This window comes from Drosophila biarmipes, chromosome X (genome assembly GCF_025231255.1).
Source record: "Drosophila biarmipes strain raj3 chromosome X, RU_DBia_V1.1, whole genome shotgun sequence".
NCBI classification, from domain to species: Eukaryota; Metazoa; Arthropoda; class Insecta; order Diptera; family Drosophilidae; genus Drosophila; species Drosophila biarmipes.
The window spans coordinates 23,046,366-23,060,223 of NC_066611.1; the positions used below are offsets into that span (position 1 = coordinate 23,046,366).

General features: G+C 52.1%; 3 protein-coding genes across 3 annotated transcripts; 1 reads left to right on the top strand and 2 right to left on the bottom strand.

Moving 5' to 3' along the window:
- Positions 1-143: 143 nt before the first annotated feature.
- Positions 144-2,304, bottom strand: LOC108023499 (CXXC-type zinc finger protein 1). Its single transcript, XM_017093034.3, has 4 exons — positions 2,188-2,304; positions 1,996-2,129; positions 1,257-1,935; positions 144-1,201 (listed from the first exon to the last, which is right to left on the bottom strand). The coding sequence occupies exons 1-4, from the start codon at positions 2,215-2,217 to the stop codon at positions 212-214; spliced, it is 1,833 nt and encodes a 610-aa protein (XP_016948523.1). The 5' UTR covers positions 2,218-2,304; the 3' UTR covers positions 144-211.
- A 402-nt stretch (positions 2,305-2,706) lies between these two features.
- LOC108023482 (aladin) lies at positions 2,707-4,704 on the top strand. Its single transcript, XM_017093003.2, has 5 exons — positions 2,707-3,182; positions 3,242-3,374; positions 3,443-3,594; positions 3,653-4,029; positions 4,276-4,704. Exons 1-5 carry the CDS (start codon positions 2,779-2,781, stop codon positions 4,614-4,616), a joined length of 1,407 nt encoding a protein of 468 aa, XP_016948492.1. The 5' UTR covers positions 2,707-2,778; the 3' UTR covers positions 4,617-4,704.
- On the bottom strand, positions 4,640-12,671 carry LOC108023481 (maestro heat-like repeat-containing protein family member 1). Its single transcript, XM_017093002.3, has 8 exons — positions 12,333-12,671; positions 10,703-10,880; positions 8,208-10,645; positions 7,028-8,148; positions 6,765-6,965; positions 5,815-6,705; positions 5,648-5,750; positions 4,640-5,586 (listed from the first exon to the last, which is right to left on the bottom strand). Exons 1-8 carry the CDS (start codon positions 12,511-12,513, stop codon positions 5,444-5,446), a joined length of 5,256 nt encoding a protein of 1,751 aa, XP_016948491.1. The 5' UTR covers positions 12,514-12,671; the 3' UTR covers positions 4,640-5,443.
- Between the last annotated feature and the right edge of the window lie 1,187 nt (positions 12,672-13,858).

Consider the following 13,858-nt stretch of genomic DNA (forward strand, 5'->3'; position numbering starts at 1 on the left):
ATCCTGGCGCGTAGCAACCTCCTTCCGGCAGGGAACGGGAACTCAACAGCCGGCGAGTGTGTTATCCGGTTGCCCAGAGGAACGCGACACCAGAGCCATGCTTCCCCTGCGGAGTGGGGTGGTAAGTGAAAAGATTGCTGGGCTCTCGTACAAAAAGGTTTCTTGCATGTCAGTTTATTGCTTGCTTAACTACGCTTAGAGGAATGGAAATCTATGGCTTTCGCTGCAGGTAGATGAGTTGAGTTTGCTGGTTTAGTTGTTGTTGCTGCTGCTGCTGCTGTTGCAGTTGCTGCTGCTGCAGTTGTTGCTGTTGTTGCAGTTGCTGCAGTTGCTGCTGCTGCAGTTGCTGCTGCTGCAGTTGCTGCTGCTGCAATTGCTTCTCCTGGTACTGTTGCTGCTGCGCCTGCAGCTGCTGCTGGTGCGCCTGCCGTCGCTTTTGCTTCTCGAACTCGGCCAGATGCTCCTGCTGCTTGCGCACGAGCTCGTCCATCACCTCGTGGTTGTACGTGGAGTGCAGCATCAGGCCGAGCAGGTTCGCGCGCGAGGTCAGCTGCTGGCGCAGCATGCGTTCCTGCTCCATCAGGTCGTCCATCTTGAGCCACTGACGCACTCGCTCCAGATCGATCTCCGCCCGCCGGATCTTTTCCCACGCGTAGTGTTTAAAACAACTCTTCTTAGGCGCCCGGCAGAACTCGTCCGTGGGAGTAAACACATTGCTCACCAAGGGGGAGCCGCACACATCCGTGTCGTTCACCTTCGGGTCCTTGCTGTGCTCGGGACACAACACCCTTAATCTTTTACAGTACGTCTTACTTGCTGGGTTGTAGAAATCACAAAACATATTGTTGCCCTCCATGCGCGTTTGGAATATGCTGCCAAAGCTAGCCTGCGATTCGTATTTGTTGAAGCACTTCTCCATGTGCTTGATGGCCGTGCGCGAGTGAATCTCGTGGCCACAGGTGATGCAGTACATGCTCTGCTCGTCCTCCGCGTCCGCCGTGTCGTGTGACCCCATCGGGTCAATGGAGCTGCGGTTGGCCCGCTCCACCACCATGCCCAGTTCCTCGGAGCGCTTCTCCAGCTCGGCGAGGGCGAAGCGCACCAGGGACTGCTTGTGTCTAATACTCTCCAACTGCTTACGTGTGTCTTCGGCGGCGCGGCAGGGCGTTAGGTTCCACTCCTGCAGGCGCTGCGGCAGGACCTGAAAGAACATCAGTGGTTACATGTGCCTTTTAGACTCTCCAAGGGCTGCGAACCTGGAAGATGCGGTTGGTGGCCAGCTTGAAGCCGCACTTGTCGCTGCAGTACTTGCTCTGCGGCCTTGCCTGGCAGCAGCAGCCGGGTCCGTGGCACTGCCGCAAGCCCTCCAGCTCCGGATTGAGGAACACCTCCGGACTGGCCGCGCGCTGACCCACCTTCACCTTTCTCTCCTTGGGGGCCGCCTTCTCGCGCTTCCTGCCCGGCCCCGCCTGACTCTGGGGGGCCTCCTTGACGGGGCCTTGAGTCACGCAGGTGCGGTATATGCAGCGCGGCTTATGGCCCACGCGGACGCGGCAGGCGTCGCACTGGTTGCAATTGGGACGCCGACATCCCTCGCAGGTGCCGCATCGCTTGCCCGCCTTGGGCTCGCGGGCGTTGCTGTTCTTGCGCTTCATCGGCGCCGTCGTTGCAGGCGGCTGCAGGCCAGACGGGCCGGGCGCCAACGGCAGTCCGCCAGGAAGACCGGCCGGCGGACCCGATCCCGGGGCGTTCATACTCGTGGAGGCAGCGTTCGAGGCGGCCGTCCGTTCGGTGGCCACCAGGCGGAAGATGGTCTGCAGCTCGGGGTTCTCCTTCTTGCAGCGCCGGCAGTAGTACTGTTTGATGTGCTTGGCCTCCTTCTCGGTGATCCCGATGCAGTCGCCGTGGTACCACTCCTCACAGCCATCGCAGCCACTGGAAGAGAATGACAGCCTGGTTAGCGAGGAACCCCTTGATGGGCAGCGGCGAACTCACATCATGAACCTGGAGCAGTCGGAGGTGCGGCAGATGCAGTAGGCCTGATCCTCCTGCTTGAGTATGGTGGCTATCTTGGACTTGCGCTCCGGCAGATCGAACTCCCTGGCGATCTCCCGCCGGATTTCCTCTTTCTGTGGGCAGAAATTGGCTTAAGTGTGGTAATGGTCATTGCGATCGCCGCCTGCTTACGGTTTTCTTGTACTTCCGCTTGTCCGCCATGCCGCTCCGATCTCTCCGAGAATCCAAGTCCGAGAATTAACGTCCGTTCCAGAAAAAAATAAACTATTAGAAATGGTGATGGCACTCCAAGCGATATTTTGTTAGAAATGTGCCGCCGACTTATCGATACTTGCAGGCTAGGTTTCGCAAGGGAACAAGGGAAAATTGTGTAGCAATCATTAAAATAATGTTCAATATAAAAATATTCCAAATTATTACATTAATAGTTGTGAAATCACTCAAAATTATACAATTTCACAGTGTCATTTAGTGGCACTCAGGGAGTATTAAATATTTATTATATATATATTATATAAACATTATATTTATATTATATAAATATTATATTATTGGTTAGGTTTTTAAACATTTCCGCTTTCAGCTTTCTTGTCTAATTTTAAAAATAATTTTAAAATCTTTCCCCTCATCGAAACCAACTTCGATAGCATAGTTAGTTATCGATTGATAACTAATCGGCACTTACCCATCTCTAAGTACCGCGCATTTGCCGCATTTTGTTGAGAATTTCTGAATTAAACTGAATGAGAATTGACCGGCACAATGGCGGCCCTGAGCAACCTAAAGCAGTGCCCGCCGTTCTCTACCCTGCCGGATCTGGCCCTGCGGCACAATCACATCCCGGAGCTGGAGCGCTACCCGCAGATAAACCTCAACCACGAACTTCTGGCCCATCCGGCCGGGCAGAGGTTCTATGGCGGCCAGAGCTTTGTTCCCGTAGACGAGGGCGTTCTGAAGCGGATTACCCGCACCTTCTTCGACGGCGGGTTCTGGGAGTCGCTGGAGGAGGCCCGCAGCCCCAAGAGCCGCGAGCAGGCGCCCTTGATAGCCCAGGCTGGTGACCTGATTGCCCGGCTATTGGGTCTGGCCACCGAATTAAGGCTGAAGATCCTCCCGCACACCCAGGAACTGAGTGCGGAGAGGATAGCGCAGTTTGTGGAGACGAGGTGGGTGGGATCACAGCTAAGCCCATAACTAGTTGACAATATCCCTCCATCTCTTGCAGGGATTGGCTCAACAGCGATGTGCGCTACCTCGCCTGGAACCGGCACTTCTTCAGCCTGGCCGTAGCCGGCGTAGACGATGTAGTGCGCATATACTTCAAGAATTCCAGCGCAACCACCGCCACTGTTTTGAAGGTGGCTAGGTCCTCTAAGGGGAGCTGGGAAACTTTTGATTGAACGCCACTATGTTTTCTCCATTTTAGAGCCCCTCGCAAACGCAGATCACCTGCATGGCCTGGCGTCCGCTGTGCTCCGCGGAGATAGTGATTGGCTGTCGGCAGGGTCTGTGCTTCTGGGAAGTGGACAGCAGCCTGCACTTGGGCCGCACCAATGCGCCCAGCAAGGTCTTCAAACAGTCAGTAAAGACAAGATCAAGCCCATTAAGTGTATACTCAGCGAATGTTCTCCTTTAGTCCCGCCAACCTGCCCATTACCTCGCTGCAGTGGAACAAGGACGGTACCCTGTTGGCCACCGCCTCGATTGGAGACCGCTCCATCATTATCTGGCAGCCGGACAACGGATTGATGCAGCCCCTCAAGCGCCTGGGTCCGCCGGGTTCGCTGCTCAAGTGGTCGCCGGAGAACGACTGGCTGTTCGCGGCCACCGTGGACCGGGTGTTCCGCGTGTGGAACTGCAACCAGCAGTGGACCACCGAGCGCTGGGTGTGCGGCCCCGGAGGCCATGTGCAGACAGCCTGTTGGTCGCCTTGCGGTCGCTTCCTGCTGTTCGTCAGCAGCGCCGAACCGATCCTCTATCGCCTGCAGTTCGTGCAGCAGAGCCTGCTCTCGTGTAAGTACTAAAGATCAATGTAGACACTATACCAGGGCAGTTTGTTTCCAGTGCCTGTCTTTTAGTTGTGGACAGATGCGAGGGAGCGATATTCTGAGATACACTGCCCCAGATCAAAGCTGTCAGCAACAGGTTGGCGGCTGCCTAAGCTTCCAGACCGCCTGTATAATGCTGACTACAAGACAAAGTCCCACCAAAACTGTTTTTGCTTTTTAACCAAAATCTTTTCATGGTTCTTCCCTGCAGCCTCGGCCGATGAGAAGGAAATCCTACCCATTGCGGATCTGAATGCCTGCAGCATCGATGCGAACCGCACGCTCATCGGCGGTCCCGCCCAGCAGTTGGCCTGGGATCCGCACGGCAACTACCTGGTGGTCACCTTCAAGTCGACCAACTGCATCGCCGTCTTCCGCACCTTCGTCCAGAAGTTCGATCTACAGATCTCGGCCGCGTACTATCTGAGCGGGGAGACGGCCACGGAGCACCCCAGCTTCATCTGCTTCCAGCCGCTCTACAAGGATAACGATCGTTCCGTGCTGACCATCGCCTGGTCGTCGGGTCGCATCCAGTACTACGCCTTCGACTGATTCCCAAGCATTCAACTGATCCGTTTTCATTGTAATATTTTATTTGATTTGGTTTTTGTAAGCGTTAATACACAGTTTAACAGGATAACCATAGTCTGGCGTCCATAAAAGGTGGTGGATTGAGATGAACTCGCAGGAGTGAGGATGTGGCGCACAAAATAAGGTAGGTAATTGACTTGAAATCGGAAAGAAGTGCTAACAACTCGGATCTTTTTAACCACACGCCCACTTTCATCTCTTCCACATTCGATTGAAATGCACAGAGCGATTTGCACCTTTAAGATAGTTGAACAGCTTTCACAATGCCTAATAATTAAATTTCCTTCTTAAAATTGGTCCAACAATTGCTTGCAATTAAAAGCTCCATTATAAATATTTATTTTAAAACATTTATAGAACAAATTTAGACAAAAGAACAAGTAAAATCACATATTTTCTGTGGAATCATAGTTTTTATCTATAATAAACCTCAAAAAGACGAGGTAATAATAAATAGACGCGGTATACCAAAGAGATTATTGTCTGCAACCAAGTCTTGCGTAGAATACGACCTCCTATCAATCACAACTGCCTTAAAGCTGCAAAGCGCTCCGCATAAACTTGCATTTAAATATATAAATAATGGTATGTGTATACCTACATATAGTATAGTATAGTATATAACTTGACTTTCGATTACATAGCAAACAAACAAAGAGTTAGATATCAAACATAATAAGGGGAACGGTTGCTGAGGCAAAGGGATCACACTTGGAGCAATACTAAGTCATAATTTACAACACGCAATACACTTAATCGAGAGTTGGTCCCCGGATGGCCCAGGCGTCCTAGATGTCACCAAAGAAGTAGCCCAGGGCGGTGGCCGCCCGCATCCGCACCAGCGGCTGCTCGTCCTTAAGCAGCACGGCGATCTTGCTGGCCACGGTCTCCGTCTGCAGGTTCCGCTCACTGAGGAAGTTGTGCAGGATGCCTAGCGAAAAGGATTGATATAGAACGTTTTCTAGTGACTCCCAGGGAGCAGGAACTCTCACCAATCACAATGGCCGCACTGCCCCGCACCTCCGGCCACTGACTGCGCAGCTGCGGCAGGCAGGAGTCGATGAAGTCCTGGATGTGCTCCGTCAGCTCTTGGGCCTGTAAGATACCACAAATATATATAAAACACATTGGGTCAAGGTCGAGCACCCTGCAAACTCACTATCATCTTGACGAACTCCAGCACGAAGCTGCTGTAGTTGAGCTGGTGCCCCCGCTCTTCGCCCAACTGCTGTTGGGCCATCTCCGCCACCTTTGGCGCGGCCAGGAGGCGGCAAACCCGCTGCATTGTTCCCCGACAGGCCGACACAATGGCCGCCTCGCTTTCGCTGAGATGAAGGAGCAGCGGGAACAGATTGGCCACGAGCTGCTCCCTCAACGCCTCCATGGAGGAGGTGGGCGAGCTACTGCCGTCGTCGTGCTTGCCCTCGCATATGTCGCCAAACAGTTGGATGGCCGCCTCGCGCATCTCCAGCGCATAGTTGCCCAGGAAGGGTCGAATGCGAATGGCTAGGGAGACGTGGAAAGACTCCACCCGCTCGCTGGGCAGGGCGCGCAGGATTCCGGAAAGGCCGCGCATGCTCTCCAGCGGAATGTTGATCAGACAATCGCCCACCGGATCGTCGACGCCCTTCAGCAGCGCGCCGATGGCAGTTTCCGAGTAGCGCTTCGCCTCCTTTTCGCCCAGCTGGCCCACGTAACCCATGCCCTGGATACTGAGACCACGCACCACCGCATTGGGATCGGACAGGGCCGCTCCCAGGTGGAGTAGGATGGATGTAGCCAGCTCTCCGGTGGGTTTCAGTGGCACCAGGCGGGAGAAAAGGCCCACGGCGGCCACTCGTTGACCATCGTGGGGAGAGGCCACGTATTTGCTCAGCGAGTTGACCAGCTGCCTCATCTGCGGACTGGCCAGCTGCAGCTGCTGGCCCAAACCGATGGCCATGGGGGTCAGCAGTTCGATGTAGTTGTGCCAGTCGGCGCTGCTCGCCAGTCCAGTGTTCACCGTCAGCACGCTGGCAATCTGTTCCATTTCCAGGTTGGTGAGAAAGGCCTGAAAGCGGGGAAGCTATGGTGAAGGATCTATAAACCTTGTGGTCTAGTTCAACTCACCTGAAACGTTTCCAGCGCTATTTGGCAGGGGTTGAGCTTGATCAGGTCCTTGTTGGGTACAAATCCAAACTTGGTCTTGCCCGACTGCGTCTGGTTGGGACTAAGAGAAGCGTTCACGGGATTTGGAGCGGCCAGGTTAGTGTAGCTGCTCAAAGAGGTCAGCAGCATGCTGAACATGTCCGGAAAACGCGTCTCCAGTTGCTAGAAACATCAAATGGTTGGTAAAGGTATGGAAATCCAGGGTAATTCCCTCCAGCACTCACCCCCTTGATGTCCTTGCAGGGCAGCATCTCGTGCAGGGCGCAGAAAATGGCAAATGGCTGAGCGCTGGCCAGCTTCTGGCGCTCGGACAGGGAGGCCTCCTGGCCGCCCTCCTGCAGAGAGGCGCCACTCAGCAGCTGAAGGAAGTTGTCCAGCGTGAGGCCCGTCAGCTCGGGGTCGTTGCAGACCAGGTGCCAGTACTCCACCAAGTTGGGATCGTACGGCAGCGGCTGGGCCAGCATTTCGGCGCAAACCAGCTTGGGATGGTGCTTGGTGAGGGCGACCAGGGCCTTGAGCACTCCGGACTTGGCACGCGGCACCTCGCACACCTGCAGGGCCAGCAAACTGTCGCGCACCAGGTCGGGAATGGCGTGGAAGAGCTCCGAACCCTTTTGCTGGATAAAGAACTTGAGTACCACACTTGCCCCGATGGTGGAACTTTGCTCGGGATCACGCAGCGACAGGAGCAGGGTTTTACAGAACTGCAGATACTGGAAGCTTGAGATGCGCAGCGCAATGATCTTGGCAATGTCGCCGGCCAGGTTGTAAATCTGCTTCGGCTCGTCGGTGATGATGTGCTCCTTGATGACCTCGATCTCCTTCAGCCAGTCGGCGGTGCTGTCGATGCTGGCTATCGTCAGCGTCTCGTAGATGCACGCGATCTCCAGCGTCTTCTGCAGAATATCCACGGAAACCTGACGCACCGTGCCGTTCGAATCGATGCATCTGGGTACGATTTTGCCCAGCATCTGGCCCGTCTGATTGAACTTCGACGGCGCCTCGCAGCCAATTTTCATCGCCTTGATGTACACCTCCAAGGTGTTGTTAAAGACGTGGCTGGCGCAGATACGCACCTCGGAGTTGCGGTCCCGCGTCCAGCCCTCCAGGATGCCAATGATCAGGTCCAATGTGGCCGGCGAGGCGTCCAACTCGACGATGGCACGCACCAGGGCGTTTAGCTGGGGCAGCGATTCGTTGAGGTGCTTGGCCAGGAAGCTGTTGCGCTCGTCCTCCTCCTGCGAGTCGAACTTCATCTTCAGTTGCTGGGCGCAGCCGAAGAAGTTGCGGCAGGCGATCTCGAATATCACGCCGCCGTCCACGCACTCCTCGGTATCGGGACCACCTAAAAACAGGGCAGATCTTGAGTTCTAGTTCGGAATACATTAAAAAGAGAGCCCTCACCTATTCGTATGAAGTCCGTGCCCAGCTTGAGGATGGTGGGCAGCAGGGGCAGGTCGTTGAAGGGCGCCTCAATGGGGATGTTGAAGACCGTCTCCATGATCTGCTTGCGGTGGCGCAGAGGCGCTGGCAGCTGCTCCTTGGTGGCGATCAGCTGGTTGCAGATGCTGAGCAGCGTCTGCAGGATGGCCGACATGATCGTTTGGTCCTTGTGCACGGCCAGCTGTTGGATGAGGAAGCCCAGCAGGGTGTCATCCTCGTCCAGGTGCTGGATGGACTGCAGCGGGTCGGCCTCGTCCATGATGCGACCGAAGGCCTTGACCACCAGCAGGTTGCTCTTGTAGTTCTCCAGCTCCTTGTGCGTGTCCTTGATGAAGTGTAGGTTGCTGAAGAAGCCCGTGGAGTGCTTCCGTCCCCCCACCTGGGCCAGTTCGGTTAGCTTCTTGATTAGGTGACCCAAGTGTTGCCTGGATATGTAGCCCAGGGCTCTGGCGCAGGGTTCTATCCGCTTCTCGTACTCCGCATGCTTCACGTGCTTGTCCAATCGCTCCTGCCGGGCACTCGTCACAATGAGATCGATCTTGGTGTGGATGCAAGCCACATCGGTCACCTGAAGCAGGGTGAGGGCCACCGCCTGGAGTAGCATGCCCCGCTCGGCGCTCAGGTCGGGCAACTGCCACTCGGAGTGCGGCAGTTGCATGGGATACAAGTACATCTGGTCCGCCAGCTTACTGGCCAACCGCTGGGGAAAGTTCTCGTCCAATCCGCCCAAGAACTCATTTGTTTCCAGGATGAAATCGTGCAGTAACTGTCGGTACGCACTCTCCCTGTTGATTTGCAGCAGGAGATCGGGAATTCTTCGCTCCCACAGCTCATCCAGGGCGGGATTTACCTGGGGATGATAGTAGCGCAGGAAACTGAGGATGTTCGAGCAGCGTTTGATGCACTGCTGGTTGCCCAGCAGGGCCAGACACCTGGCGTAAATTGTCTCGGCTCCGGGGACAATCACCTTCCCGCGCTTGATCACACTGCGATCCTCACCAGCGGCTCCCAAGGAAACACTTTCTGGCGTGGCCTGTTCGGCGGTCACATCTTCGCCCGCAATGTCATACTCTATGTGCGGCGACTTGGCAAACAGACTGGCCAGGCACTTGGCCAGGTTCCCGCAAATATCCGTGTAGTCCAGCAGGATTAGGTAGTTCAGTAGCTCCCGCTTGAGCAGCTCGTCCAGGGTGCCCACGGTGGAGGCCAACATGTACAGGGTGTTTTCGCAGCTGAGCACAAGATTGGCGTGCTCCTCCTGGCTGCCGTGCTCCTGGCTCGGCTTGGAGTACCTGCAGCTGTGTCGCACCACGAACCACACGAACTCCTTGTCACGTATGTGGGACTTTTGGGCCAGTGCCACAATGGTTTTCAGCAGGGTGAGTTTCATTTTGATGCCCCTTTCACTGATGATCAGCTGCTTCAGGCACTCAATGCTAGCTGGGATCCGGTTCTCTATGTTGCCCGCACAGGAGTTGAGCAGATGGGTGAGTATCAGCAGGGATTTCATCCGCTCGCGTTCGCTGTTGTTGCGCAGATGAATCAGCAGGGTGTCCATGATGCGGGTGGAGTAGGGATGATGTGCGGCCAGCAAGTGGAAGCAGCGCAGCACCTCGTAGTGGCCCTTGACAGTCTGGGGCTTCTCGTAGTCCGGATAGACGCAGACAAGATCAAACAAATGGATGACCAGGGTATCTATTATGCCATCCAAAACGGAGGCATTGAGGGTCAGATTTGTTTTCAGCACGGAGCACAGGAACTGGGTGACCGCATTCCTGTCCACACTGCGTCGGTAGAGGGCGAGGATCTGAGGCACCAATCGGGCGGCCTGGTCCTGAATCCGATCCTTGGGCAGCAAGGGGTACATGCTGGACAGGGCTTGCAGTATCTCCACACACACCTTGGGCTCGCGGGAGTGCAGCCACTGGTTGAAGAGCACGTCGTAGGCCACACTGATCTCCGTGGAGCAGTTCTCCTCCTCGCCCTTGCCACACTCCTCCAGCAGAGCCTCGCTGAATCTACCGATGGCATAGGCATGTGCCTGCTTGATGTGATCTTGGCGAATGCCACCCAGATGCGGCTGACTTCGACTCAATATGGCCTTTATGTGGGGCACCACACCAGCCGGATTCTCGGTGGCCAGCAGCCCAAGGCACTGCATCAGCATAAAGTGGGCCACGCCATCGGCATTCGTGCCCTTCTCCTGCAGAGCCTCCATCACCTGCTCACAGCTCTCCGAGCTGCTGCGTCCGATGGCCACCAGAATGCGCTGGGCGGGATTCTGTATCAGGGGAACGTGCTCCGGACTCCTGGTGAGTTCCTGCAGGGCCAGGCTAATGAGTTTCTGGTTGGCGGCCGGCGGAAGGGGAGTCTCCGCACCCACCACCCGACGAATGCAGCTGAAAAGAGGCGATATTAGGAAGGCTGTTTAAGAGTAAACCGGTAGCAGTACTCACTCCAGCAACATGGCCACCGTCTGCTCGGCCATCTTGGGCTGTTGCGTCCTGTGCTCGCTGAGGATCTCCGCCGCGCGCTCAGGATGCGACTCCAGGATCTTAACGATCGCCTGCTGCATGGCCAACCGCACCTTCTCCTCCTTGTCCAACAACCCATCGAAGATGTTGTGGAGAACACCTAGAAAAAAAAGTATTACAAAGAGTTAGTCAATAGGTAATATAACTTTTTACAGATCTGAAACTCTGAATTTAGGAACATTTTCAGTAATAGAAAAAAATATGTTTAAGGCAATTTTTAATTTATTTTTATGATATCTTTCAATCAACATTTTTGTAAATTTTTTTTTTTAATAAAATTTGTTACATTCAATTGGCAGTTTTCCAATGAATAAATATGAATCTTTACATATTTGAGCAAGAGCAACAGAAATATTTTGCACTACAGATAAGAAAGGGAATGATTAAAAACCATTTAGATGAGTGACTAATTATGTACCCTTCGCAGATAGTCAGTTGAATTAGTAAGGCCATTAAAAATAGCAAAACAATGAGCAGCATTCAGAAAATATAAGGTACTAGATCAAAGTCAAGTTTACAATACAGTTCTATTTAAATGCACTCACTATGGTGGTCGCACAAATAGCACAGACAAACTTTATTCATAGCTAAGGTGTAGAAAAAATGTTATATGGTGTAAAATTTAGTTGATTTTTTTAATATCTGTGCCCCGTTGTTGTATATGATGAAAATAATAGATAACGGTTCAGCATAGCGCATAAATAATAATAATAGCGCATAAAATAATAATAAATACAAATATGTATGTATAGTATTATTATAACTTTTTGCTAATAAGATATATTATATTTCTGGCCACAATTGTGCGCCCATTTAGAACGAGTATTCTGATAAGAACTAACGCTTCTGACGTATTTGCATAAACTAAAGAGTTTTTAATCTCTCAGTATTGGGCAACACAGCGAAATAGACTAGAAACAGGCTCATGCTAATGATATGGCCAACAACACACGCACTTACATATAGTTATTTGGAACACGTCATCCATGGGATACTAAGTCCAATTGGATTTGGTTTCCAGTGACATTCGAGAGGACCTCTCAGTGCTCTGTCATTTTTCCAACTTTTAGCTGTATCCCAAATCTCACACACACACCAACACACTCTCGCTGATGAATCAAATCAAATTGCATGCAATTTGTGGGTGTAATTGCGAAATGTTGTTGTATTGATTTGTCATTCCAATAAGTTGTTGTCTTAGATATGCTTTTTTAGGGCTTCACACACTCAACAGGTCGCCACAATACACACACATGCTGCCATATACCCGTCTCCCTTGCTCCACCCCCTAAAATCCCCTAAAAGGGGAGCTCACAGGATGCCCCGTTACTTTTGGGCGCTCATGTGTGCGTTGGCCTAATGCGTAGTTGTATTTTTAGAACAGGACAAAGGGCTGCGCTTTTATCTTTATCACTAATCCGCAGTGGCAGTGAGAGTGAGGGGTGAAACGCCCCAGTTACCATTAGGCAGTAAGCGTTTGCCGGTGTGTGTGTGTGTGATTTGGGGGCTTATCTCTAAGGTTTTCTTTGTTGTCGCATCCCACTTTCCTTACCTTCCAGAACCGTGGGCTTATCAACAGGCGCCGCCGGGGAAGAGGAGGCAGGCGCTGCTGCAGCGGCACTTCCAGTGGCGGCGCTATTTCCAGCAGCTGATTTGTTGTTGTTGCCCGCCGCGGAGGATCCACCCCCAGAGGTGCCGCCCCCACCACCCCCAGCGCCCCCTCGCTCGCCCATCTTCTTGGTGGAACTGCGCGTTCTCTTCCACTTCTCCAGCTTTGCGGGATTTCACTTGGCAATGGACTGACGCGCACTTCTAGATCGGGGAAAACCTCGGAAAAACAAGCGAAAAGTTGCGAAATTGTTTTTGTTTCACCAGCAGTATGACCGTACTGGGATGGGACAGAATGGCCTGAGCGCGTTTTAGGCATGAGCGAGGCTTCGAACCACAGAACTTTGCCGCGTGCTAGCCCAGACACAAACCACAAATCGAATTCAATTATTTGAAAAACAAACTTTGGAAAAATGAGATACGACGATTTTTTAATGAAAATTGTATTTAATAAAATAAACAAACTTTAAATATACAAGTTTTGGAAGTTAGTTTGATTGTTTCACGATCCTAAGCTTTGTAAGAACAAAATTAATGAAAATAAACCTTGTTCAACGTGAACCCTTTTTGCAAGCTATCGACTAGATTTTCTCGCAGTTTCCGCAGCAGCAGATAAGCTGCTCATTTCCCACGCTTCATTCTCAGCCTGTTTCCCTTCGGCTCGATAAGTCGGAGGTAAGTTTTGAACAAACGCTCCTTAAAATGTTAGGGCCTTCCGCTTACGGTTTTAGTTCGATATCAGTATTTCGACCACAGACCAAGGCTAAGCCACAGCGAGTTGGGCCCAGTGATAACCTCTTATCACGCCTCTGCCTAAGGCAACACATGTCATTCAAATCCGTGTTTTCTTTGCGCCAGAAACAACACACATTTTTAATTAACATTTTGGTTTTGGATAAAGCCAGTTTGATAACAATGTGAAATTGTAACTGGTGGAGGGGTCTTAAGGGAGTTCATTCAAAATAGATTTGAATACTACTCAAAGTTCACAAGATTGGATATAATTTCTAGATAGGCTAAAATCCTTGAAATAGAGGGGGAAATTGGCGAATATAAGCAACCAATATTGCTCCTTAAATTATTAGATGCAACAAAAAAATAATATATAACAATTTATAACCTTTTTGACTTAATATAAATAAATACGTGGGAAACCAACTTTCAAATTTCCAAAACTCCTTGATGCTCAGACGGTCTTTCTCTTAACTCGGAAAACCCCGGCTGAATAAAGAGAGCGCCTTTCCCTCCGACTTCCAATGGTGGATGAAATGGGTCCACCAATGTGGACTGAAAACGATGTGCACCACCTCCAATCAGAAACCTACCAGGGGCGGGGCCTAGCCAAAGGGTGCCCGAGAGCTGCAGGAGCGAGCGGGAGAGAGCGACTCACTATGTTTATAGGAAATAAATCACCGAAAAGCGCGTTTAGATTTAAACTAAGCACGCTGAGCCCCTAGTAATAACTGATAA

Bases quoted from the DNA above. Each gene is read 5' to 3' on its own strand.
- LOC108023499 (XM_017093034.3), bottom strand. From the start codon at position 2,217: ATGGCGGACAAGCGGAAGTACAAGAAAACC. The intron at 2,130-2,187 runs GTAAGCAGGCGG...TTCTGCCCACAG, and splicing joins AGCGGAAGTACAAGAAAACC to AAAGAGGAAATCCGGCGGGA. The intron at 1,202-1,256 runs GTTCGCAGCCCT...ATGTTCTTTCAG, and splicing joins CCACCAACCGCATCTTCCAG to GTCCTGCCGCAGCGCCTGCA.
- LOC108023481 (XM_017093002.3), bottom strand. From the start codon at position 12,513: ATGGGCGAGCGAGGGGGCGCTGGGGGTGGTGGGGGCGGCACCTCTGGG. The intron at 10,881-12,332 runs GTAAGGAAAGTG...TTTTTTTTCTAG, and splicing joins TAAGCCCACGGTTCTGGAAG to GTGTTCTCCACAACATCTTC. The intron at 10,646-10,702 runs GTGAGTACTGCT...GCCTCTTTTCAG, and splicing joins ACGGTGGCCATGTTGCTGGA to CTGCATTCGTCGGGTGGTGG.
- LOC108023482 (XM_017093003.2), top strand. From the start codon at position 2,779: ATGGCGGCCCTGAGCAACCTAAAGCAGTGCCCGCCGTTCTCTACCCTG. The intron at 3,183-3,241 runs GTGGGTGGGATC...CATCTCTTGCAG, and splicing joins GCGCAGTTTGTGGAGACGAG to GGATTGGCTCAACAGCGATG. The intron at 3,595-3,652 runs GTCAGTAAAGAC...GTTCTCCTTTAG, and splicing joins CCCAGCAAGGTCTTCAAACA to TCCCGCCAACCTGCCCATTA.